Source organism: Rousettus aegyptiacus, unplaced genomic scaffold, assembly GCF_014176215.1.
Source record: "Rousettus aegyptiacus isolate mRouAeg1 unplaced genomic scaffold, mRouAeg1.p scaffold_m13_p_10, whole genome shotgun sequence".
Lineage (NCBI taxonomy): Eukaryota > Metazoa > Chordata > Mammalia > Chiroptera > Pteropodidae > Rousettus > Rousettus aegyptiacus.
Window position 1 is genome coordinate 49,224,022 of NW_023416285.1, and position 26,942 is coordinate 49,250,963.

At 39.1% G+C, this 26,942-nt stretch overlaps 1 protein-coding gene across 2 annotated transcripts in view; it reads right to left on the minus strand.

Moving 5' to 3' along the window:
• Positions 1-26,942, minus strand: part of SHROOM3 (shroom family member 3) — a 279,842-nt gene that overhangs the window by 215,693 nt on the left and 37,207 nt on the right. Inside the window, exon 1 of one of the 2 annotated variants that reach the window (XM_036227825.1) lies at positions 21,915-21,938. The exons of the other annotated variant lie outside the window; for it this stretch is intronic. Within the exon in view, the coding sequence (XP_036083718.1) occupies positions 21,915-21,923 (9 nt within the window). The 5' untranslated portion in view covers positions 21,924-21,938. Of the gene's footprint in view, positions 1-21,914; positions 21,939-26,942 lie in introns of those variants that run through there. 2 annotated transcript variants of the gene reach the window in all.

Below are 26,942 nucleotides of genomic sequence, written 5' to 3' on the forward strand. Positions count from 1 at the left end.
CACACACACACACACACACACATTAGCACAACACCTAGCATCTAATACATAACCAATAAATGTTGACGGTTATTACTAGTGTCATCATCACTATCACCATCATCATCAGGAACAAGAGCAGATAAAAAGGAGACTTATAGGGACATGACAGGTCTCTTCAAAGGGTTGAAATTCTGCCAAGAAGAAGAGGAATTAGATGATTTCTGTGTGACTCTGGGAGCACATGGGTATCAAAGGGTGTAAATTACAGGAATTCAGCACTGGTCTCAATATATAGGACCCACTGTTTTAATGGTCAGAGTCATCTGAATTAGAGGCTTGCTCTAAATGAGAGGTGTCCTAGGTTACTAGGACATTCAATCCCACCCCGGATGATCCTTTGAGATTTAAGAATTAGCTGGGAGGGGGTTTGGGGAACTGGATAAAAAAGGTGAAAGATTAAGGAGTATAAATTGGCAGTTACAAAATAGTCATGAGGATGTAAAGAACGACATAGAGAATATAGACAATGATATTGTAATAACTTCGTATAGTGGCAGGTGGGTACTAGACTAATTGGGGAGATCACTTTGTAAATTATATAATGTCTAACCACTATGCTATACTCCTGAAACTAATTTAAAAAATTAAATATAGAAAAAAAAAAGCTGGAAGACTGAATTAAATGATCCAAAAGAACCTAGCCTAGTGTCTATAAACAAATGCACACATTTAAGAATGATTACAATATAAGACACTCTCTACAAATAAAAACTCCTATGGTGTAATACTGTCACACCACACACCTCCCAAATCTACTCATTACTCATCCTTCCCATTTCTACCCAATACCCACACAAATAGGAAAGAGGTGCAAAAAAGAGATTTCTTTTGGATACTAAACTCAGATACACATAGCAAAATATAAGCAGCACCTTATCTTTTAGGAGCTTAATTTCCAAAATCAGTCAGTTTATATGGTAAAAATCACATCTAGTCAAAATAGCGCTGAAAAATCTCGGAAGGCACCACCTTAGCCATTGCATCTTTGTGAGCCCAGCAGGATTTCTCTCCAGTGTTGGAACTGATCTCTGCTTTTTCTGGTCCAGCACTAAATCAAGGAGTTGGCTTGGATTTAAGTGCCAAGTTCTATGAAAAGTACATGTGTTTAAACAGTATGCTTAAGTCAAGGGAAGAGATATATGTTCTGTAGGGAGATGAGACCACCGAGACTCATGTCAGCCCCTCATTCTTTAGGACATGTACTTCGTGAGTGAAATGTCAAGCTGAATTGACTGCACCATTTAATTTACTATTTTTCTATTTTTTTAATTTCTTTTCTTTTTTCTTTTTGATTTATCCAAATGCACGTTAAATGCACTCCTCTGAACATTTAGGAGCAAACCAGGGCTCGTCAGTCAACAATCGCTCTCTTTCAGTCCATGGTTTCTATGACTACTCCCTGGCTCCTGGAGACGCACTTGATTGTTTATCCAGCACCCTCCTTTCCATCAGGAAAGGCACCTCTTCTTTGGGGGAACTGCCCCTTTCCCACTGCGGTCAGTGATTCCAGGTTGTCACCAACCATAGTGCCTCACTGACTGCATAGGCAGGCATGTGACATAAGCAGGGCCAATCAGAAGCCTCCCCTTGTATTTCCTCACTTACAACCAGAGAGTAGTTCTAAGCCTATGGGTTGAAGGAAAACAACAAACAAAAAAAGGTGGTGTTGAGAGATGGAGACTGGGTTCCTGGCTCCATTCTTGTCTCCATTCTATTAATCTTTAGGGTCCGATGTGCTGCTGCCCTTCCCGTGGTGATCCAGTAAATGTCTTTTTGCTTCATTGGGTTTATGCCACTCCAATAAAAGGAATTTTAATACAACCTTCAAGAGCTTGCTTCTCTGACTTGTACCAATCTCAATATTCTCTAGGCAAATGAGAGAGAGCACAGACATAGGCTTGATGCCTGAGCCTACCTCATTACAGCCCAAGTTTGAAACATATTCATTTTTGGGCAGGCTCCATAGAGCCCTACCAACTGTGAAGAATAAATTCTTTCAAATCATTCAGATTATATAACATGAGAGACAGAGAGAGAGAGAGAGAGAGAGAGAGAGAGAGAGGAGGAGGAGGAGGAGGAAGGCAGGAAGGCAGGAAGGCAAGAAGAGAAAAGGGAAAGGAGGGAGAGCAGATATAAATGAAAACCTTGTGCCTTAATAAAAACTCACTTTTCCTTTGCCTGTCTTTCAAAGTCATCTGAAAAGGCTCTCATTTAACTACAAACACTGACTGAGTGCCTGTTATGTGCCAGATGCTGACGTGGGGTAGAGGAGACCATACACATGGATACATGTAGTCCCTGCCCTCAGGGGGCTTAGCACCTACAGGACTTTTGAGGTTTGAGCTTCCCAAAAATACCTTGAATAGGTTCATTGGTTCTTTCCCCCCATGTTTATCAGAAATTGAGAAAATTTGATACTTTATAAGATTCTTAAGAATCTAGCTCTCACTAGAAACACACACACAGAATCAAAATAATCATCTTGTAATTTCTGAGAATTACTTGAGTAGCCATTTTCTTAACCTCTCATTTTAAAAGCTGTCCTTCTGGATTAAAAAAGAAAAACTGAGTTAAGGAAATTTACCACGAACAATTCATAGCATTTACTTTGAAAGGAAAAAGGCTTTGTGTGTCATTCCTCCACGCACCATTGTCCTGTTGTAACCACAATGTTCCAGAGAGGCAACTAGTAGATCAGTCAACCCACATTCTTTTACAGGTGGTGCAGCTAGGAGGCCTAGGTTCAATGAGTGGTCCAATGATGACGGGTTCTGGCCCAGGGTCCTATTCCACAGTCACCAGGTCTTTTCCTCCCTCTGCTAGCAAATATAAGCCCACATGGATCTGGGAATTCTCAAAACAGAAATGTTTAAGAAATCTCCAAGATGATCTCAGCTACTAACTGAAGACTTAATATCCAAGAAAAGAAAAAAAATTCTAAGCATTCTCTAGTAAGTCCAAGAGAAATTCTTTAAATTTCATTTGCATGGACTAGAATACTAAATATCTCTCTATTTAGCACATCATCTGAAAAAAAAAATGACAAGTTAGCCAGACAGAAATTCTGAGAAGTCACCTAGGCAGAGCTTAGACTAACAGAGCTGAGAACAGTTCACCCGTCCCGCAGTTAGGAATGTTCTGTTCTTGGGATGCAGCCGTACTACCAGGGATGTCTGGACATTCTGTCTTTAATTGTCTATGTAATTCGCCTACACCCATTCAATGCCCACTGAGAGTAAACTGGGGTGACTTGCCCATTCCTGGACAACAAGGGTGTGGTCCAGGATGGACAAATACACAAACTCTTCCCCACCTGTGGCCATGGCAGGAATTCCACTTATCAAAGCTCAGACTCTGTTTATAACAGAGCAGACCAGGTATTTGTCACTTGGAAGAAACCTTATTGCTACCCTTGGAATGGTCTTTTGGCCACCAAGTGTCTAATCCCTTTGTAAGATTAGAGGTAAGAAAGTCACCAAGCCTGTTGTGCAGCACCTGGGAACCTATTTGAAGATCTTTAATGATAATGAAATGAGCAGAAGTTTCACAAGGTAGAAAGGGATCTCTCCAAATATGAACATAAAAAACTCATCGTTGAATTCTGGGTATGTTGAAAGTTTGGCTGGAAACAAAACTCTCTGTGTTGGCAAGCTCAGAGGAGGGTCCCAAGCCTCCTGTAAAACTTTTTTCACAGATTATCCCTTTATTTGTAGAACTAGGGCTGGAATTGGAGGTATCAGCTGTAGCTTATTAAAGAACTCAGGACCAGAAACTTAGAGAACCAGAAGTGGAGACACAACTCAAATGTGCTTATTGACTGGACTTTCCCAAGGACTGGCACTGGGAATGTACATAGGAACTTTGTATTTCTGTGATGTGCTTATTGCATAATATCTATTAGCTGACAGTTTTGGTTTCCTTAAAAAAAAAAATCATACTCCTTTTTTCCTATATCATGAGCAGAGTGCTGTTGCTGAAGAGTGTCAGCTGGCACATCATTCAGCTCAGGAATTTCTCCAGGCTCCTAGGTCTAAGCTCAGGTAAGGTAAAGTCTGATGGCCTTGGAAGGGAACCCCAGTCCTTACATCATAAGCATCTCTCCTTATACTTCATCTGCTCTCAACACAGGGAACTAATGGGGGAGGGACGTGATATGATTAGAACTTTTGAAATATTAGTTGCATAATCTGAAGGATGGACGGGGAGGGCAAGATTAGAAACTAGAAACTTTATTATGAAGCCATTGCAATTGACCCAGCTAGAAATGAAGAGAGACTGAGAGAAAAAATAGAGAAAAAGGAATAAATCTAAGTAAAAGTAGGAGGCAAACCCAGCAGCCTTGGTGGTTGATGACCATAAAGGGTGAAGAAGAGGGAAAACTCTGTGATGGCTTCTATGAAAGACCAGAATTCACATCCCATCTTAGTCGACTGCTAGTTTCCATAGTTTTCCACTAACCCGACTCTTTTACAACCTCTCTCATTGTCTTTCTTTCATTATGAAGTATTATTTCTGATTATTAAAAGTGACTTACATGTAATCATATTCCATGCCAGGCCCTATGTCAATAAGCTGAACTTTCTACCAATCTGGTATTTGAAAAGAAACAGGTTAAGACCAATTTATGAACAAGGCCTTGAATTAATTATTCATCTCACAAAATTGTAACAGCTGGGTGAAAGTGATAAGTCTATCTTAGGTCAGAAGAAAGGCCAGCTATTGGTCTTCCTAATAGGACCACAAATAATAGAATTAAATTTGGCAAAGGAGAGTCTTTATCCAGACAACTCTCAGCTTGAGTTTACACATTTTTTAGATATTATATCCAACTCTGGTCTCTGACTGATATTACAAACCAAGACAAAGTTCACATCCTCAGTTCATTAATTCCATTGAAATAAAAACCAAGCCACTAGAGAATTTAAGGACAAAGGACAATCAGAAGGACTAGAAATAATGGTCAACTTTTAAATTAGAAGTTTGAAAGGCTATAATAGATAATAACAGTCTGAAGACCACAGCCCAAATGACCAGAGAGCAATGAGAAAAATTTTCTATTGTATCAAAAATCATGGAATTGACCTTCATTTTTCATCTTTGTTCTTAATTTCTTCCTTGTGCCAAATCTGTTTTCCTTCATCTTTTCCCATAGTCTTTTTCTCCTTCTAATATTTCACTTTTAATTATAATTGGGTTATATTTTAAATGTTTAATATATTTCTTGAATAAAATTCTATGCTTCATATTTTATTGTAATACAATTCACATGCCATAAAATTCACCCTTTTTAACTTTACAGTTCAGTAGATTTTAGTATATCCACATTGTTGTGCAACCATCACCAGTATTAATTTCAGAACATTTTCATCACCCCAAAAGAGACAACCCCCCCCAACCACATCCATTAGCAGTCACACCCCATTCTTCCCTACACCTAGCCCCAGGTAACCACTACCATAGTACTTTCAATCTCTATGGATTTGCCTATTCTGGATATTTTGTATGAATGAAGTCATACAATATGTGACTTTTCATTCCTAGCTTTTTTCACTTGGAATATGCTCTCAAGATTTTTCTATATTGTAGCATGTATGATTCTTTTTTATGGCTGAATAATATTTCACTTTATGAATGTAGCACATTTATTTTATCCCTCGTCAGTCAATAGACATCTGGGTTTCCCCACTTTTTGGGTATTATAATGCTGCTATAATCATTCATATGAACATCTGTGTGGATATATGTCTTTGTTTCTCTTGAATACATGTGTTAAGAGTGGAATTCCTGGTCATATGGTAACTCTATGCTTAATTTTTGAGGAACTTCCAAAGTGGATGCAAAATGTTTCTACGCTCCATATTTTTTCACTTAAATATTTAGCCTATGAATGGCTTCTAGAAATTTTTTTCAAAAAGTCAATTTTTGTCTCTTGCTTCCCATCGGCTTTTGATTGATTTTTAATGTGGGTCATTGGTCCTCAATAAACTCAAAGGTTCTGCCCCTACTCCAGAAACCGTAGCAGCAGAACATTTTAAATGATTAGTTAATGACTATACAATAGTATGTCATTTTTTTTAAAGACCAATGTTTGATCTGGATAAGAAAAAGTGAATTCCCAAGTCCTCCAAATTTCTGCCTTATTTTCAACATTGTTTTCAGTGCCTACCAGGTGAGGACAGAGATTTGTTTCTGTGGGTGTTTTCTTTTACGGGCTTCACTTCAGCCATTACCCAGCTCTCCTTCATTCCCTTGAAACAACTACCTGTAAATGTGATCAATGAGATAAAAGTATTATTTTTCCCCCAAAGGTTAGAATTATAATCAGCAACTAGCTTCCCCTTCTCCCACAGGCAGCTTGAATAGCCTTTTCTTATGTTTACCTAGGGTTCTCTCTCATTCAGAGGCTAAAGCACACATGTAAACTGTCTATTAGGGCAGTGGTCCCCAACCTTTCCGGCACCAGGGACGGGTGCTCCTATGAGAATCTAATGCTTGATGATCTGGGGGTGGAGCTGAAGCGGTGATGCTAGCGCTGGGGAGCAGCTTCAAACACCTGCCTTCTCTAGCCCGCCTTTTATCTCCTGCTGTGTGGCCCAGTTCCTAACAGGTGTGGCCTAAGTGTTAAGGACCACTGTGTTAGGGAATTATGAAAGGCCCAGCAGTATGACACCTCTGGTGGGGGGGGGGGGGCGATCCTCTGAAGTCAATGTAAATCCAGGACACAGAGACAAACAACTACTCCAGCTCCCCAGACTGGGGCTGGGAGCCCAGCATCAACTAAGGTAACTGGCCTGAGGTGGGTGGCACACTGTCAAGCACCCAAGCATTTTATGGGACCTGTTCATGCAGATGATTTGGGGTACTTTTATGAAATTGCCAAGGAAGTTGATTATGACCCAATCCATCTTCTTTCTTTCTCTCTTTTAGCAAAATTTTAACCATTTTCCACCTTAGTGCTTCCATAAATCTCTCCCCTGTTAGTAATAACCGAGGTCTGTGATAAGGCCTTTACCTAATTTTCTGTTAATTTTCTCTCTCAGGAAATGCGTCATCAAGTTGCAAGAGAAATGGGTGATCCAGTGTCCATTGCAGTTCTTCCCCCAGCCCCCAGCCCATTAGGGCCATGTTATGTTTTCTTTCCTCTCACCAACCCCACCCCCAACTCATTTTGGAGGCAATTTGGAAAGCAGCTCCCTAAAAGTCCACTAGATTCAAACGTTAAGCATTTTCCCTCTTTGTCCCCGAGTCCCCAAGCACTCTGCAAAGGGTGTGATCTCCAAACAAGAGGGTTGAAGGCAAGGGAATTTTGAGAAAATGGTTCACATTCCAAATCTGCTAGTTTCCTGCTGCCGCTTTCCTTGATTATTCTGTTTTTACCACTTAGCAGGAAGAAAAAGAAAGAAGAAAAAAGATTTTCTCTGAAACCAAGACTAAGTTCAGGACTTGCCCTTCTTTCTTTCATCTGGAGATGCCCTCCTCAGTCAGATGTGGAACATTCCAAGAATCTGTTTAAGTTCACAACCAACCAGTCTTTACCATGCAAAAAGCAAATCTCATGAAGTGAGCTGAATGCTATTTAGGGGATTATGAGCAGTCTCAAGTTGTAAGAGTCATACGGCTAACTTATGGTTAAACCATTAAACAACTTCTTCCTAGTATTTGGGTGTCAAGTTCCTTCTGGCCTACATGCAAACCCTTTAACTAGACCCTTGACCCAATCTTTTCATTCTACCTGCACCTGCATGCTTTGGCCAACTTTTGTCTTGAAGTCCTCAAAGTCCTGGAGAAAGGTAAACTTTTTCTCTTGGCCTCATGCCCCGTCCCTCTGTCCTCAGATTGAAATTCCTCTCCTACAGGTCACCCAAACTGCACCAGAATTGGGCCCCTGGCCTGTTCCCTTAGGAATCCTCAGAAGCAGGGATCTAGATTCTGAAAACAGGGTTGCCTATCTCACTTCAAGGTCTGCCTCCAGCCTTTCCCCGCCCACTCCCAGCCCTCCTGGCCAGGGCCGTTTTCTGACAAAGAGTACAACGTCCCAACCCACAGCTCTGCCTCTCCTACCGCCATTTGTAACCACAACATGAGGGTGTTTTATTTGAAATTTATTTCCCTGGATGAGCACTACCAGGCCACTACACCTCAAATCCTCCCAGATCTTAGAAGAAAGAAGTTGTTGTTTATACCATTTAAAGCACGCAGCTACTGGGGGCTGGGAGAAAGCAGTGAAGGGTTAAAGAAGTACACGTTAGATGAATGGTCACAGGGATGGTGGAGCACAGCATAGGGAATGCAGTCAGCAATAATGTAATGGCTATGCGTAGAGCCAGAGGGGTAATAGAGTAATTGAGGGAATCATTTCATAAACTTTATAAATGTCTAACCAATGTACTTGAAACTAATAATAAAATTAAATTACAAAAGAAAAAGCACATGGTTGCTACCCTACTATGCAACTCCCAGTTTATCACGGGTGAGAACTTGGAAGGTATTTTTCTGAAAAGCAGTAGCCAGGATGAAAAACTGGCCTGAGGAAGGGTGGGATGTATGTGTGTATGGGGGGTAGATGCTGAATGGTGGCTACCCTTCTATGGATATATTGGAAGAGCAGAAAAATCCTGATTATCGTGATATAAGCAACACTTGAGAGATATTAAACCTTGAGCTCATGGAAACCACTAAGAGCAGGCGGCGATCTTAAGCCATTTGCATCCTTTATAACACAATATAAATTGGGGAATAGCAGCGTATCTTCCTGGTTGTTAGCAAATGGCAGCCAAGAGTGTTGTCTTCTGCTGCCACCTTGTGTTTAAGACAAGAACGTTTAAATTCATATTGTTACTCTGGCAGTGAGAAACCAGCATTTTAGAGCTGGAAGAGATCTTAAAAATTCTCTAGTCTGACTCCCTTCGATTCACAGATAAGGAAACTGAGATCCAGACTGGAACCAAGAACCCCTGCTCCCTCTCCTGTGCCAACGACTTCTCTGGAAAATCACACTCAGTGTGTGTACTTGGTTGAGTCCTCGACAACTCAGGCCACCGATGTACATGGCAGCGAACACCAGTGTGTCCACATCTACACATATCTCATCTGGTGAAAACATTTCCAAAAGACTGCAGTCGTGTGTGACAGGGCCAAGTAAGCAATAATGAGAGCTAACACAGAGCACTCACTCTGGAACAGGTACTATGTTAAGTACCGTGCCTATTATCTCATTTAGTTCTTCCAGTCACCCTATGAAGCAGTAACTATTATTATCCTCATCTTACCCTTTAGGAAACTAAGGCTTAGGAGTGGTTAAGTAATTTGCCCAAATCACCACAGTCACATTTGGCAGAGAAAGGATTCAAACTTGGTCTGTACAGTACAAAGTCTGTGCTCCTAACTCTATCATAACTCATCGCATCAACTTTACCCCATCTAGCTTCACTTCACATTGAAAGTAGGAGAGATTCCCTAAGGTTCCGTTCACTTAGTTTCTTTGTGTATGTCCTGTGATTTCCTTTCTTTTTGCTCCTCAGATCAGCAGCTCCACCATCACTCATAAACATGATAGAAATGCAAATTCTCAACTGGCACCCCAGCACTACTGAGTCAGGAACTCTAGCTGTGGGGTCTGCCAATCTGAGCTTTAACAAGCCCTCAAGGGATTTTGATACCTCTCAAGTTTGTGATCCAATGCTATAGAACATCTAGCCATTCCAACAATAATTTGAAGGGAAAGAAAGAATGGACACAATAATTTAGGTATCTGTCTAAATGCAGAAAACAGAGAGAACATATTTAATTTAAGAGAGGCCAAACTCCACTCTTATTTAGCTAGAGGAAAAAGGCTCCTGGAATTTTTTGCAGTCTCTTCCAATCTCCCTTGACCTCATATCTTTTGGCCTTGAGATAAGGGTCAGCTACCCAACAAGAGAAGCAGAAAAGGAAGAGCTCTCTCTGGGCACAGGTGGAACCGACAGAAGAGGAGCTGAACCCCCCTCTCCCGCCCCCCTGCCCCAGCCCTCAGGCTGACACTCAGCGGCACCATCATAATGCCCCTACTTGGGAGGTTTGGGACATTGGCTAATTGCTATATCAGTAAAGCTCTCTGGCTTATTGAAGAATGTTCTAAAATTCTCAAACCACTTTTTAAAAACATGCTTTTCTAGTAATAAAAGTAATCATTGTTATTAATCCTAAAGCATAGAAGAATAAGTAAACTACAAAGAAAATTTAAATCACCCATTCTTGAGCGATAACATTATTAACAATTTGGCATGTTTCCTGTCAGCTTTTCCTATGCAAAGATAAACTTTTTATGGCACGTTTAAATTTATTTCAACATTTTTGTACTATATGATAATACCGATGAGGTCTTTATGTATAAGTCTTTACTAGAATTGTTATGATAGATTTCTAGAAGGGAAATTACAGGACGAAGGTTACAATCTTTATTGAGGTTTTTGTTATAAGCAAACTGATTTCCAAAAATCAGGTACATTTTATAGTATCATCAATGAAAGTACCCATTTTTACCCTTCTTCATCAACATTGGAAGTGTTCAGATTTTCTCTGAACACTGTTGAGAATAACCTGAATTTTGGAAATATTAAAAAACAATGTATATCCCATCATCCTTCTCCATCTGAGAATTCAGACTTAGGGTAACCTAAATGATCAGATAAGAACAAGTTCGCTTTTTGATATATTAAGCTGTATATGGGGAAAAAAACTAGGTAAATAGACAGAAATTCCCAATGAAGCATTCAAAAAACTAAGAATTATCTGTTAATTATCCTTATTAACCCATCTACATAAAAAATAACCTTTTAAATGCTTTAAATCTAGGTTCAAAAACTCAGATGTTCTTCGGAGTTAGGCAGGTAAATAAATTAGCGAAACAAACCAGAGAAATAAAATAGGCAGCAGTTTGCAATAAATATAGACTGTATACCAGAGGAAAGGCATTCACATTTATATTTTAAAAACAGTCTGTATATACTTGCAACAAGTGATCTGAAAATAAAATGAACAAAATAATTCCATTAATAATGGCATCTAAAAGAAGAAAATACTTAGGAAAAATTTAATGAAAGAAGTACAACACATATACAGTTGACCCCTGAACAACATGGGATTTAACTGAACTGGTCCATTTATACACAGATTAAAAAAATATATATATATACAGTCTGCCCTCCATATCACAGGTTTGGCATCCCAAAGTTGAACCAACCATGGATCAAAAACACTATTTTCAATTTGCAATTGGGAATCTACAGATTTGAAGGGCTGACTATATGCATTGATCTATGCCATTTTACATAAGGAACTTGAGCATCCATGGATTTTGGTATTAATGATAGGTCCTGGAACCAATCCCTTGTGGATACTGAGAGACAACTGTAGTTAAGTTTTTGGTAAGTCAAAAGTTATATGTGGATTTTCAACTGTTTGGGGGGGGGAGGGTCAGAACCCCTAACCTCCATTTTGTTCAAGGGTCAACTGTACTCTGAAAATTATAAAACACTGTTAAAAAAATTAAAGAAACCCTAAATAAATGGAAGGACAGCCCATGTTCATAGATTAGAAGACTTGATATTGTTAAGATGGCAATATTTCCAAAATTGATCTACAGATTCAGTGCAATTCCTATCAAAATCCCATTTGACGTCTTTGTAGAAACTGAGAAGCCAATTCTAAAATTCATATGTAAAGGAACCCAGAATATCCAAATAACTGAAAAAAGAAGAACGAAGTTGAAGAACTAACACTTTCTGATTTAAAACTCTCCATGAAGTCATCAAGACACTATGGTACTAGCAGAAAGACAGACATAAACAAAACGGAATAGAATTGAGAGTCCAGAAATAAATGCTCACATTTACAGTCAACTGAATTTTGACAAAGTCATCAAGATAATTAAATGGGGGCAAAGAATAATGGTTTCAACAAATAGTGTTAGTACAACTAGATATCCACATGCAAAAAAAGAAATTGGACACTTATCTCATAGCATATTTAAAAATTAACTCAAAATATCAAAGACCTAAATGGAAGATCTAAAACTATAAAGCTTTTAGAAGAAAACATAGGCATAAATCTTCATGGCTCTTAGTTAAACAATAGTTTCTTGTATATGATAGCAAAAGCACAAGAGAAAAGTTAATAAATTGGACATTAGCAAAATTGAAAACTTTTGAGTTTCAAGTGACACTATCAAGAAAGTGCAAAGACAACCCTAAGAATGGAAGAACATTTTTGTAGGTCGTATATCTGATAAGGGACTTGTATCTAGGTATACAAAAAACTCTTAGAACTCAATAATAAAAAGACAAATAACCCAATCTTTTAAATGGGAAAATAATTTATATAGACATTTCTCTGAAGAAGATATATAAATGGCCAATAAACACATGATTAGATGCATAACATCATTAACCATCAGGAAGATGCAAATCAAAACAATGACATAACACTTCATACCCACTAGGACTACTATAGGACTGCTATAATCAAAAGACAGGTAATAACAAGTGCTGGTGAGAACGTGGAGAAATCGGAGCCTTCGAACCCTGCTGGGGGGAATGTGATATAGTGCAGCTGCTTTAGAAATTGTTTGGTAATCTAATGTAAGGTCAATTTTTGTGTGTTACCCATTCTTGTTCACATGATTCTATCTGGAGGCACATTCAAATTTATCTCTGTCACATCTTTTAGATCTTTCATATCCTTCTTAGCCTTCCTGTTGGATCAGATATGACTAATTTTCTTTTATCCTTTCTGATTATTGTTGCATAAAGTTAAATGAAAACTCTATTGTTATTGTAAATTGTAATCTTTTTCTTTACAAATTTATCTCTGACTCATTTAAGACTAAGTACAACATTAACAATGTGAATCCAAGTTTCTTTTGTAAGCATTCACCTGTTCTGCTTTTGTTCATCTTTTTAGTTATTGTGGAGAAGGCAAAATATACAAATCTATAATTAAATTATTTTTAACATAAACAGGATCATAAATGAGGATGAGAGAGAGAGAGACAGAGAGAGAGAGAGAGAGAGTGTGTGTGTGTGTGTGTGCGCGCACACGTGGGGGGTGTGTGTGTGTAGGGGAGTACGGAAGGAGTAATATAACAGAGCTAGATTTTCATCTTTCATAATAAAAAGTCCATAGACAGTGCCTATATTTGAAAAAAAAAATCAAGAAAAAGCCATATAGATGTTAGTAAAAATATATTTGCAAATATAAAAAGAAATAGTTAAGAGTTGAGTGGTTGCTTCAAGGAATCAGGAATGAGGTAGAATGGGACTAGCAGAGGGGAAGGTACAAGTATCTGTAGCCAAATAGTTTTAGGATACTGTATTCTACATGTATTTTTTTGCCCTCTGGATTCACTGTAAATATTACTGATAATATTTACAGATGCCATTCATTAAGAACCTACTATGTGCAGGCCTAGGTATTATATGCATATCAAGTGGGGTAAAGCCACGCTCTGGGAACAGGCTGTGGTATTAGGTCCTAGAGTCAAAATATAAGTGGTCGTCTTAAAAGATCCAGATAAAGCATTCAATAAAATTCAATACCCATTCATACTTTCAAACAAAATCTTAGGAAACTAGAAATAGAACTTCTTTAAACCTCCTTTAACATTGTTGAGAACCTTATTAAGTGGGTATTATTATTATTGCCGTTTATCAGATAAAGAATCTTAAGTTTACAGGACTAGTAAGTTGCAGCACTCTGCCTGGCTCCATGACTTGAGGTCTTTCTACCATTAGGTTCGCCTTAGATCAAAGGGACACAAGTACACAATGTAGTCCTTAGAATGAAAAGAAAACTGTTATACTCCTCGTACATTCTCTCATGTTCGCAAGAGGGCACTGGGGCTCGTTTAAATTCAAGTCTAAAGTGCAAAGAATGAAGTAACTGCGTAGTATCAAACTGTTTAAATATTAGTAAAATTGGAAATTCATAAGTGTGTATTCTACAGAGTCCACCTGTAACTTGTGCCAAAATTGACCAGCTCTGTACCTTTTAATAATAAAACCCCATTGTCAATACTGTCCTCATATACTTTTGCCTATACCAATGGTCCAGGGACACTTGGGCCGTATTGAGGATGGACTGCATAACCAGCTAGCTGATTGGCGCCCATGTAATGGTGTCTCATGGATGATAGTTTAATGATCTCCAATTAGGAGAAAGTGGCTTTGGGTATGGGGGAATATTGGGCATGAAATTTAAAAAAATGTAGTCACTATTAAATTTTATATTTGGAAAATTGCTTATTGTTTCTATAACAAATATTAAACAAAGGTGTGAGGTTTTTATAATGTTTATCAAAAGAGGAAGAAATTTTTAAAATTGGGAATTCTGATTCTATCTCATTTATACTAATAGGTGACCATACAAAATAATTTACAATACAGTGCATTAAGGTCTCTCACATTCATTTCTTCTTTTCCATGTCTACTGCCACTTCCCTGGTTCAGCTCTTTCTTTGTCCAGTTTCTGTTCATGTAGTTTTGTGAATGTGGAGGGAGAGCCAAGCCCAGGGAAAGGGCTATGATATTGGGTTCTAGAGTTGAGTCAAAACAGAAGTGAACATCTTAAGAGATGCAGAAAAAGGTTTTGATAAAAGCTCTTGAATTTAAACAAAATCTTAGGAAACTAGGAATAATAAAGAACATATACAACAAGTCTTCTATAAATATTATACTTTATTGAATTTACAAGATCACTAGATAAAAAGTCAATATACAAAAATCAGTTATATGTCTATATATTGGCAACAAACAAATAGAAGATAACTTTTTAAGAAACGAACTATTTACCATAGCACATGCAACACCCAGGAATAGATTTAATAAAATATATATAAGACCTCTACACTGATTATTCAAAATATTATTGGGCAAAATTAAAGAAAACCTAAATAAATGGAGAGTTATACCACGTGCATGGATTGAAAGACTCCATAATGCTAGAACGTTCATTTTTCATGAATTAATGTATAGATTCATCATAATCTTAATCAAAGTTTAAGCACTTTTTGTGGAAACTGACAAGCTGATCCTAAAATAGAAAATGAAGATGAGAAGGACTAAGAATAGCTGAGACAATCTTAAAAAAGAACAAAATTGAAAGACTTCCACTTCCAGATGTCGACTCATTATAAAGTGATAATAATCAAGGCTGTGCAACATTGGCAGAAGGAAGCTGACCAAAGGAATAAAATATAGAGTCCAGAAATAAAACCACACATATACAGTCACTTACGTTATGAAAAGGGTAACACTGCAGTAAACTAAGGGACAAAAATTAACGTCCACTGGATAGCCATATAAGAAAAAATGTATCAGGATTCTAATCTCAGATCACATTCAAAAATCAATTCCAGATAAATTGCAGATCCAAATGTGAAAGATAAAACTATAAAGCATTTAGAAGAAAGCATAGGGAAACATCCTTATAATGTTGGAGTAGCAAACATATCTTTAAAAAACTATGAAAAGAAGTAAGCATAAAGAATTAAAAGTTATAATTAAAGTGCATTAAAAATAATAACATCTGTTTATTAAAAGTTGCCCTTAAGAGAATAAAAAAACAAGCCTCTGGGTGAGAGAAGGTATTTGCAATACACATCTTTGATAAAAGATTTGTACCCATAATATATAAATAATATTCACAAATCAATTTAAAAAAATACAGGCAGCTTGATTTTAAAATAGACAAATGACTTGGATACTTCACCAAAGAGGATATCCAAATGTCTAATAAACACATAAAAAGGTGTCCAATTTTCATAGTCATCAGAGAAATGCAAATTAAAACCAAAATGAGGGGGGCGGCTCCATAGTGTAGTGGTTAGCATGTCTGCTTTACATGCAGAAGGTCCTGGGTTTGCGCCCCACGGGGAGCCACAGATCATACCCCGGGTGCGTCAGGCCCCAAGTGTGCACCAGGAACGAACGTGTGGGAGGAGACGCCCCGCCTTCAGAGATCCATTTCTTAAGGGAAGATGGCAACATCCATAGGTCAGGGGTGAAAATTGGAATGGGGGGAATTAAAGAGAGGGAAAAAAAATGAGACACCACTGTATACCCACTAGAATGGCTAAAATGAAAAGGGTTGGTGAGTATGTAGAGCAACTAGAATGCTCACATACTGCTACTGGGAGTATAAATGGGTAAAACCACCTTAGGAAACTATTTGGGAGTATCTATTAAAGCCAAACATATGATTGTCCTACGACCCCAAAATTGCACTCTCACAAAGATAGGGACAGAGTTAAAGGAACTAAGAAAGGAAGGTGAAGTATTCTGGAGTCAGCAACAGCTGCCCAGACACAAAGAGAGGGAATAGTTTTGAAACACTTTGAGATCTGCAGGAGAGGGCTGCCAAAGGAGGTGGCCCTCCATAGAGCAGTGCAAGCCCAGCAAACCTGAGGCCCACTCTCCAATTTTCTTCCATTATTTCCACTGGAAACCAGAGGGCAAGGGAGCTGGCTGATCGAGTTTATGCAGCTCAGCCTCCTGGGGCCCAGAACAAGGAGAAGGGCAGAGCATGGATGAGGAGGAGCAAAAGGAGAAAATCGGACACACTAATGTCAAACCTAACGTATGACTCGAGTCAGACAACCTGGCCCCAAGTTTGGCTCTGCCACACACATCTAACTTCTCTATGCCTCAGTTTTCTACCTGTAAAACAAAGATAATAAGAATAATCTACCTAATAGAGTTGTATAATAAGCAAAAGAATGAATTCACGAGAAGTATCTAGCAGGTAACAAGTGTTCCATAAGTGATAACTGCTATTATTATTTTAAGTGTTCCCTTTTACATGCTCTATGGTCATTTAAACAGATAAGTTTATTAAATCTAAATATATCCTGTATTGTGCCTATGCTCAAGAAGTCCTTTCCAATAGGAATGTTCTCTAACCTCTTTTCTAAAACCTTCCAAAAAACCTCTCAAATATGATTTTCTCCAAGAAGACTTTCCTGAGTGCCTCATCCACAAGGATCCTCTTCTGTGCATCCAGAGACCTGTGTCACTCCTCTCTGGTAGCGCTGAACCAAAATACAGCCCCATGTAGATATGTCTATTCTCATTTCCTTAAAAGCAGGAACCACATCTCATTCTTATTTATTTTTGATCTAAATATATAGTAGCTGACATTACACCTTATATAGAGATGTTTGTTATCTTGAATTATGTTGGAATTTTAGTATATTGAATATTGCTTGAAACGAGTTTGCCATTGGATGACATGTTTAAATCCTGTAATTATACTGAGTGTCTGTGGAGATGGCTTTTCTGTATCTTCACTGACAGTGAAAGGGAGCTAATCATAATTATTAGTTACTGAGCATCTACTCTGTGCCAGGACTTTACAAATTATGTTTTGAAATTCTCTCAACCAACCCACGAGGTAGAGACAGATGAGAGAAGTGAGGCTCAAAGAGATAATGTGATTTGCCCAAGGCCATAGCAGCTAAAGTGGCAGAGATATGAGTCCCACTTTGACCTCCAAAGAGCCTGTGCTATTTCTATAATGCCACATGGCTTCTGACAATTAGTATAGACTAATGTCAGGTGTGAATAAGCACTTCCGGACTTCACTTACCTTCTTCATTTGTACAATGAGGGAGGATGGGATGCTTTCTTAGTTTGCTTCTAATTCTAAAATGTATGATTTTAAAGAAGTAGATTTGTCTGTTCATATCATGGGCCTATGCTAATTACTGCCGGGGACGTTTCTTCCTTCACAAAATTGGTTAGAAAATACTGGGGTTTTCCATTTCTGTCACACAAATGCAAGAGGCAGGTTTGGTGAAACTGCTTTCTATGAGACTCAAATTTCTCCTTCTTCAGTTTCATGGGTTACAGCAAAGTCAGAAAGAGTGTACTTTGTGTTTGCATAAAGCTGAACACAAAAGAAAAGATCCAGGGTATTATTGAGTATTCCCATATCAAAAGGGCAAAGTTCAGTTTTGTTAGCAACTCTTGTTATTCAGCAAATATGCCTCCCATCCACTGGCGATGTCCCAGCACCAAATCTCCATAGCATTCCCCTGCCTTTGGGAGATAAGCAGAAACCACTTACTATTTTGTTAAACTAGAATATATTTAATCATTAAAGGGTAGAATTAAGGTCACATTAATTCAACCATGCTACTTAAGAAGTCTATGTGATTCACAAAGAAAGAAAGAGTCAACCAGTCCTCCTTATATACTGCCTAAGAAAACGCTCTCCCTTGTCCTCTCCCTTTTTTATTATCTATCTATCTATCTATCTATCTATCTATCTATCTATCTATCTATCTATTTATCATCCGTCCATCGATCTGTTCATACATCTCCACCTCTATCTATCTATCCATTCATCTATCTAGCTCTACATCTATCTATCTACCCATCTATCTATCTTCCTTGAGCCATCTATCTTTCCAAGCATCAACCCATCTCAAGTGAGGTAGGCATACAGCAGGTAAATTGCCATTAGGACACAGTGGTTACCCCTCTGTGTGAACTCCCTAAGAACCAAAAGTGCAAACTCTCAATTTACAAACATGAAATAAAAACCCGCCTGAAGAGGCAGCCTATCTCTGATCATATAAATGTAGATTGCTCTGTCTCATGACCCAGGAAATACAAACCAGTAGAACTATAATCAAGAGAACAAACTAAAATTCACACAAAAGGAAAGGACCAAACACTTCAAATCATGCCACTGGACTCAAACCCCTTCAGTGGTTCCCCATCTCACTCAGAGGAAAGCCAAAGTCCTTGAGGTGGTCAAGTGTTCTGACACGATCTGGCTGCCCACCCCTGTCCTCCTTGCTTGCTCTGCTGCAGCCACTTGGGGCATCTTCTTTGGCCTTCTGGCATGTCAGGCATGCCCTGCTCAAAGTCCATGGACTAGCAACACCCTCTGTCTTGAATATTCTTTCTTCAAATGTCCCCACTGTCCACTGCCTTACCTCCTTGTTTTTCTATTTCTATTTCATTAGTTTTCACTCTTTATTATTACCTTTTTCCTGCTTACTTTAAGATAATAAATTACTATTACTATTCAAGGCACTAAATGTGGAAATTATTTGTTACTTAGCAATAGATTACTAAAACACAAAGGAAAATAGTTTCTCTACAAATAAGCTACCTTAAGAAGTTCCAGGAGAAGTTTTAGGTCACCCAGATACACTTTTTGGGTTAAGTGTTATTAAGGTATTTGCCTGATATGCTGTGAAATAAGAAGTCATACAATGTTAAAACGAATAAAAACATTTTGCTCAGAGAGCTGAAGTAACTTGTCTAAGATCACACAGCTAAATAAAAACAGATCTAGAAATAGATTTTTAACTCTCAGTTCACTATACATTCACTTATTTGTTCCACAAATATTTATTGAGCACTATGTTTACGTAAGGCACTATGCCAGGAGCTAGAGATACGAAGATGGTCCTTGTCCCTAGAAAGGTTACATTCCATCAGATGAGACAGACCTTAAGCAATGAATTTTTTTGTGTATATAATTACAACTGTAATGAGTCAAAAGGGGGACTAGGGTGCTTTTAGAATATATAAAGGGGGAAGGGTTCTGAAATAGTCTGGGGAGAAAAAGTGACAGTTAAACTGAACCTAAAAGTTAAGTAAGAATTAATTGAATGAAGAAGAAATAAAGAACATTCTAGGCAAAATCAAAGGCACATATCCTTTCCACTACTCAACTGCCTCTCATGTAATGTCCTGGTGTTCCTTATTCTTCAATGCCTGGGTTAGCAAGGTAATTAGGAGACTAGAATAGCAAGTAGAAATGCATAGGAAAGAAGAGAGAGCAAGAGAGCATGCACACAGGAGAGAGAGAGAGAGAGAGAGAGAGAGAGAGAGAGAGAGAGAGAGAGAGAGAGAGAGAGAGAGAGATTAAATAAAAGTGGAATTTCTCCTGACAGATTGACAGATTTATTAGGAAGTTGAACTAGTCCAAGAGAACCTGTGATGCCATGAAAACTGAAAGATGGAAATTAAGCTGTTAACAGATGACTTGGGTTATATACCACCAAGAAAAAGTCTCACTAGGAAATCTTGTAGCTCGCATTATCTGTCTGTGTCTGGTGCCTTCATTAGGAACACTGCACGAAGTCTTAGATACAAGAAGTGACGGCATCTCTGGGCCTGGGGCAGGTGAGAGCTACATGCACAGTGTGAGTTTCTCTGCTCTTCACCACTCATCAATGCTGACAGCATCCATGAGGATGGCCCATTCGACTTTCTAACACTGCAGTGTGTTTTGACCTCCTTACCCCAGAAACTTCCCTCCACTTGATTCAGACACCCATGCTTATGGCCTATCTTAGACCTGTCCTTAGGTAGAAATGCCCTAACCTGCAAATCTTAAATTCTTATCTTCCAAACTCTGAACAATCTTTCTAGCCTCCTAATCTTGCCACGTGTTCTGTGTTGTGCTCATCGCACATATTCTTTGATCTTAACAATATCTTTTGTTCACCGACATCTCCATTGTATCCCAAACTGTTCCTTCCTGCCTTCAAGTCCTTTCTTATCATGCCTGGTCCCTTATCTTCCTAGGGCATCCATATGTCAGAACTATACCTCTATGCCATCTCCATCTGTTTTCATATCTAGGCTGCTGAGTGCTGAAGAAGATGAAACCACAGTACAGACTGGTGCATGAAAATGTCATGGTCTCTCACATACATTGACAATCAATGCTGCTCTTATTCCCCAGATTAGCCACATACTCCCCACATCAGACATTCGCCAATCTTCTCAGCAACCTTGTCTACTATGTCTCCCACATCAGAGAAAATAAGAGCCCACAGCACCAGAACCACATCAACTTCCTGCTCCTCTCCCATCAGATGGGGTTTCCTAGAAGTAGAGCCAGAGACAGGGACACAGGTGCAAGTGATTTACGGAGAGGCGTTCTCAGGAGAACCCCGTAAGGCAGTGGGGGCGGCAGGATGGCACGGAAGGCAAAATGTGGTTCCGGCTGAAGTCTGTTCTCAGCCTGATCCTACAGGATCTCTGGAGCATAAGTAGCATCACAGAGTTGTCGACTTTGAGGCAAGGAGGCCAGATTTTTGGACTCTCTTATCAGTCATTGGCTAAAAGCCAGCTCTGGGGAAGGGTTCATACTCTTTTAGCAGAGGGAAATTTTCCACGGGAGAGTGCAGCTGGGAGCCTTCCAGCTGATACAGCAGCACAGGGTTAGGGACACCAGTCCAATTAAGGGGAACTTGTTATGGCACCAACAACAGCTCTTACAACCGCCAAACCCACAACCTTACCTACATCTATTGTCTTCCTCTCATTGCTGAACACCTCAGTTTCACCACCCCCCCAACACCCTCCTAACCCAGTGTGAACTACAGTGCTCATTACATTTTTGTTTACCCATCAGCTTAATTTATTTGAAAGCTCCTGGATGGTGGGGACCATTCATTCTTCTCAGTATCCCTGGTGCCTGCCACATAGAAGAAAGTTTTTCTGAATAAATGTTTTGGGCTCATTAGTAGCTCACTGGCAGGCACTTTAAGTCAGGTAGATAAGAGTTTTTTAAAAAGAGGAAGAGCCTTTTGTCCTTTGAATCAGATTGCATAGGTGACAAACTTAAGCAACACCTTTAGAACTGACCTTGACCAATGACTTCTACTTGCAAAATTCCATACCTGGCATGTTGGGTCCCAAAGGTTACAACACAAGGACCGCTCAGAGCACCACACAGAGGGCGCCACAGTCAGCGCCTCCCACCACTCAATCTTGGGATAAATAACTAAAAAGCCAGGGTTTGTAGTTACTCTCAGTTACCCACGTTTTGGGGGGTAGGAGGACATCCCCTTATCATTAGACACCTACCTCTGCCATACCTTGTATCACGCGTGAGTCAGTATCAGCATGTTCTTTTTCTCATCATTCTCTTGCGACTTTTGACATAAAGGCCTTGTGCCCTGAAATGCTTACCATCTGGGAGAGGACTCCTCCATTCCTCCAGCTCCGCAGTCCTCTCACTTCATGGGAAAGCTCAGTTGCCCAACCCAGAGGTGTTAAGTGATCTTGTTTGACAAACGGGACAAAGCTAGTAGTGCACAATGTTGATTCTGCCTCTGAAGTGCTCCAGGCAGCTAGCTACACACCGGGTGAAAATCCAAATGCAATTTTGACTCTCTTTGTTGGAAAGACTCATTCTATGTGGGTAAAGAGTGTACAGGCAATTGAATGATGAACATAAATAAAATCTAAAAAGGCCCAGAAATTTAGAAAAGAGTTTGAGAAATTTGGCAATCACTTTTCTATTGAGAAATAGCTAGTTCAGAGGAGGAAAAATCAATCGAGGGCACACGGCTGCAAAAATCAATTTAATTAGGGAGGGGGCAGTGAGCATGGAGAATGAGAAAAATAAACAAAGGCCAACCTACTCATTTCAAAATTCAGAACAAAGACCATGAAAAAGGATGTCATAACTACAGCCGATAATACAAAATTAATATTCTCATTTTATGTTAAAGCCAATTAAGGGTGAAAAGAAAAGGGAGTAGTAGTGATGCTCAAGGTTAAGCGAAGAACAAGAAAGGAGAAGGAGGGCTCTCTTCTCATCCGATTTCTGGTCTACACCTCAGTTTTTTCACTCCCCTCACCTCTGGCTGAACCCACTCAACCCCGGCCGAGACATCAGACCTATCAAGCCTGCAGAACCTTCCAGCAGCTCTTCCTTTACCCTTTCTTAAGCAACTTACACTGATGCCATTATCATCAATTACTCCTCCCAGAATTAGAGTTGCCAGATTTAGCAAATACAAATATAGGATTCCTAGGTAAATTTGAATTTCAAATAGATAATGAATAGTTTTTTAGGAAAAGTAGACCCTATGCAATATTTGGTATATATTTATGCTAAAAAAAAAAAGTAAAATAAAATAAAACTCTTCTTTACCTGAAATTCAGATATAATTACATGTCCTGTATTTTGTCTGGCATCTCCACCCAGAATCCTACCACCAGAACTAATTTTTGTTGAAATTATACCTCCAGCAAAATTCTTATTTATCTTCAGGTGCATTCTCTCAGAGATGAGTGTAGGGATGACCCAAACCTGGCTCCATCCTTCATGCAGAACACAAGAATCTGTGCCTACAGTAGTAGAAACTCTAAGCTCATGTGGACAGGATCTTACACATCATTTAGGCAAACATTTTTATTGATAAATATGGTAACTCCAAAAGATTAAATGTTCTCCCTGGGTGGTAGTTATTAATGCAGAGTCAGGACATATTTGGTTTTTTTTTTTTCCTTCCTCTCTCACAAGAATTTTCTTATCATAAACTTTATATGTAAACACACCAACCTCAGGAGCCAGATGGTGAAGTGGATACTAAATTCTAAAATAATTTTGTAAACCTGAAAAGTATAAAATGAATAATGAGAAGAGTGTATAAAGAAAGTGTTGACTTTTGTGAAATCTAACTTGTACCTTTTGAACCACATTTTGAAATTCTGCAACTAATTACTTTTCAATCAATCAGTCATTCAGATCTTCAGAATGCATACCCACCGCAATTCAAAAGCGCCACAAAGCGGGCCAATTCTCGTTTAGTGCACATCCATCACTGGGCTCAACATGCCTCCATGCCAGCAGCAGACACCAGCAAGGAAGGTGGGAGGAAGCAGATGAAAAGAGCAGCAGTTCTGAAAGAAGAAAATGCTTCCTGTGCCTAGTTGGTATCTAAGGGCTGTGGGAATGCTGCGATTTACCAGTAAGAACTGCTGTCCTTTGAGAAGCACACTTCAACACTGCCACCTACCAGGGAATCTCACCTAGCAGCAAACTGGGTCTCAGATCTGCGCCAGGCTGCTTGACTCTTAGATACTTTTGTTAAAGAGCCCTCGTTTTCTAGAAATGGCATCCGAAGTGCATTCTCCTTTTTAGAAACTCCACAGGCTTCAGTGGACAATTCTGATGATCACCCCCTATGTAGTGTTTTCCCCAAATTAATATCTAAAAGAGAAAATACATCCAGGTTTGGATCTTGAGGTAATGTCAGACTTGCATAAAGTCTACATCAATTTGGATGCTCTGGCTACAAATAAGAGAATGCCCAACCAAAAATGGCTTGAAGAACAGGGGTTTGTTTGTTTGTTTTTCACATTACAAGTCAAGAGATGGATGGTTCCAGTGTTGTTTCAGGAGCCGTGTCAGGACTGAGTCAACCTCCCGCCTGTTTTCTTGGCCTACACCTCAAGATTACAAGATGGCTGCAGCAGCTCCCTGTATGATAAACTTGCATTTGAAAGCCAAAAAGAAAGAATTTTTCTTACTAGACCTTTTATCATCAGAGAGAAAAAAATCTTTTCTAGAAATCTCCAGCAGGTATCCACTTGTGTCATATGAGCAGAGCTCGGTCACATGCAATGAGATCCAGGAAAGCAAGAATCCATATTTTTTAGTTTCTACGGAGTGAGACAAAGGCTCTGACAGCAAGGAAAAAACTGCCACGCTTCCCACTAACCGGTATGCACTGCACATCAGTGCCCTGCTATCACCGCAGGCCTAAAACATCACCGCAGGCCTAACAGTCTTTCTAAACTGGCTTTTTCTCTTGATTTCCCTATTTCTATTCATGATGCCGGCAATCCTTCTTCACTGTTCCAGAGACCTCAGATTTACCTCAGACTCCTTCCTTTCCCTAATTCCGATAACCAGTCAGTCCCTATGTCTCAAGGTCATCCATCCCTTCTGAGAGTCTTCTATCTCTCCTCTTCTTTGGGGTTTAACCTAGAATATTAATTCAGACCCTATCCCTCCCTTCACAGCCGGACTAAAGTACAAAAGCCACCAAATCGTTCTGCCCTCATGCTAGATATTACTTTTTCATGCTTCCTGTTCAGAAAGCTTTTAAGGATTCTCCCATGAAGCACGGAAAATATTCCAAAACCTTTAGCCTAATTCTTAAGGTCAGCCACAGTGAGTTGCAGTAGGTAAGAAAGAGGACTTGTAGTTAAATGACATGTGTGATACTTGGCTACTGACTTACCTCTCCAAGGCTCAGCTTATTCTTTCATAAAATGGAGGGGATGATTATACATAGCACACATAGTGAATGCTAGCAAGTGGTAATTATTATTTTTTTCTGTTATTCTCATTATTAAGTAGCAGGCACTCTACTATGTATTAAAATGTATAAGCGGGTAATATATACATGGTGCCTGCCCTCAATGAGCTGATTTCAGTTGGTGAAATAAAATTCAACTATTCTTTTGGCCTATTGCACCTCTAATCCACCATTGGATATCCATTTTATAAACTGATTATCTGTCCTTCTCTACTCGGCTAAGGAGAGACACAGGGTAGAAACATTTTAGGCTATGCTCATTCTTCAAGAAAGCTTTGGCCAAAATTCTAAAACCTCGTTTTGTCCTCAAGAAGGCCTTTATTTGTTCTGAGGCCATTAACCCTGGCTCATGTCTTGACTCACTCTTTCAAAGCACACTATGCTTCTAGAAGCTGTTAACAGTATTTTTTTTTTTTTTAATCTTCATCTGACCTTCATCATCATCTTCATCTGTGCAACTGCAAAAAGCAGAAACGAAGACATGGTGGCTCTTTGTTTCCACAGTTAGATGGTTTTTATAAATTTAAGTACTGGACATTAAAGGCCACACCGGGGATTAAATGGACACATGAATTACATTCTTCTCACTTTGCTATGGTCTTGTGACTTAGATTTTTCATCTTTAAATTGTGACTTCTCTTAATTTGACTCTTTTGCCAGTTAAAACAAACCAGCTATAATAAAAGACATATCCTATGGTACTCATTCTCTGTTTGACAAATAACGATAAAAGGTGTATGTATCTTAAAGATAAGCAAGATCTGTACCCTGCAGGTACCTTCTGGCTACAAAAGAATTACATACAACGAATGCTTCTTCTGCCTTCTGAAATTATCCATGCAGCGATAATGCCTAAGTTCACCATTCATTTTGGCAACGTGCAGGCAGGGAGCTGAGCCCTCCCTCCCTCCTTCCTCCAGAGCTCTGGTCAGAGGCAGGTGTGAGAGTTTCTCCATGCTTCCAATCTGTGCAGGAACACTTAGTGGTTAGGGGTGCTCACTCTGGAACTAGACCACCTGGGTTCAAATCATGGCTGTGTGACTTTGGGCAAGTTCCTTAACTTATTTGTGCCTGAGTTCCTTCAGCTTAATTAAGGCTAAAAATGGATTGACTTCATAGGATTGCCATGAGAATCAAGTTAGTTGATACATGCAACGTGCTTAGGGCACTGCCTCACATGTGATTAAGAGCTATGTAAGTGTGAGCTGTTATTACTAATACACTTTCCCTTGGCTTGGCCACCTGTCAACAGTCTTGCTGGAACGCATCCTAAACATTTTCCCAAAGCTCTCTATTCAAAACCTCAAGCCAGCCTATAAATCAACCCATTTCATTCTGTAGAAAAGAGCCCAAGAAGAATAAATGGGGAATGCTGGATACTGTGGGGCTAATGCTTTATCAGGGTTTTAAGAAACCTGGACAATAGAAATGCAAACTGCTTTGCTTAAAGGGGAGTCCATATTTTATTCCTCTTCAATGAAACAATGTTCTTAAAAGCCAAACAGCACCCTTCTCACTGCGGAAGCTTTGTAACTTTCTACTGAAATATACATGCTGCTAAGAAAATCGTTAATGTCTGCATAGTTCGAATAGCTTTGACTCATTAAAAAATCAGACTTTTGACAAGTCCATTAATCCTGGGATCTCAATTCCGAGGTAATGTTTACTTTGCAAAATTATAACCAGAGCACCTAAATGTATAAAGTTACTTCTATGTTAAAAAATATAGTCTATTTTTTAAAACCTTTCTGGTGGTCCTTATTCTCAGTTAGTGGCT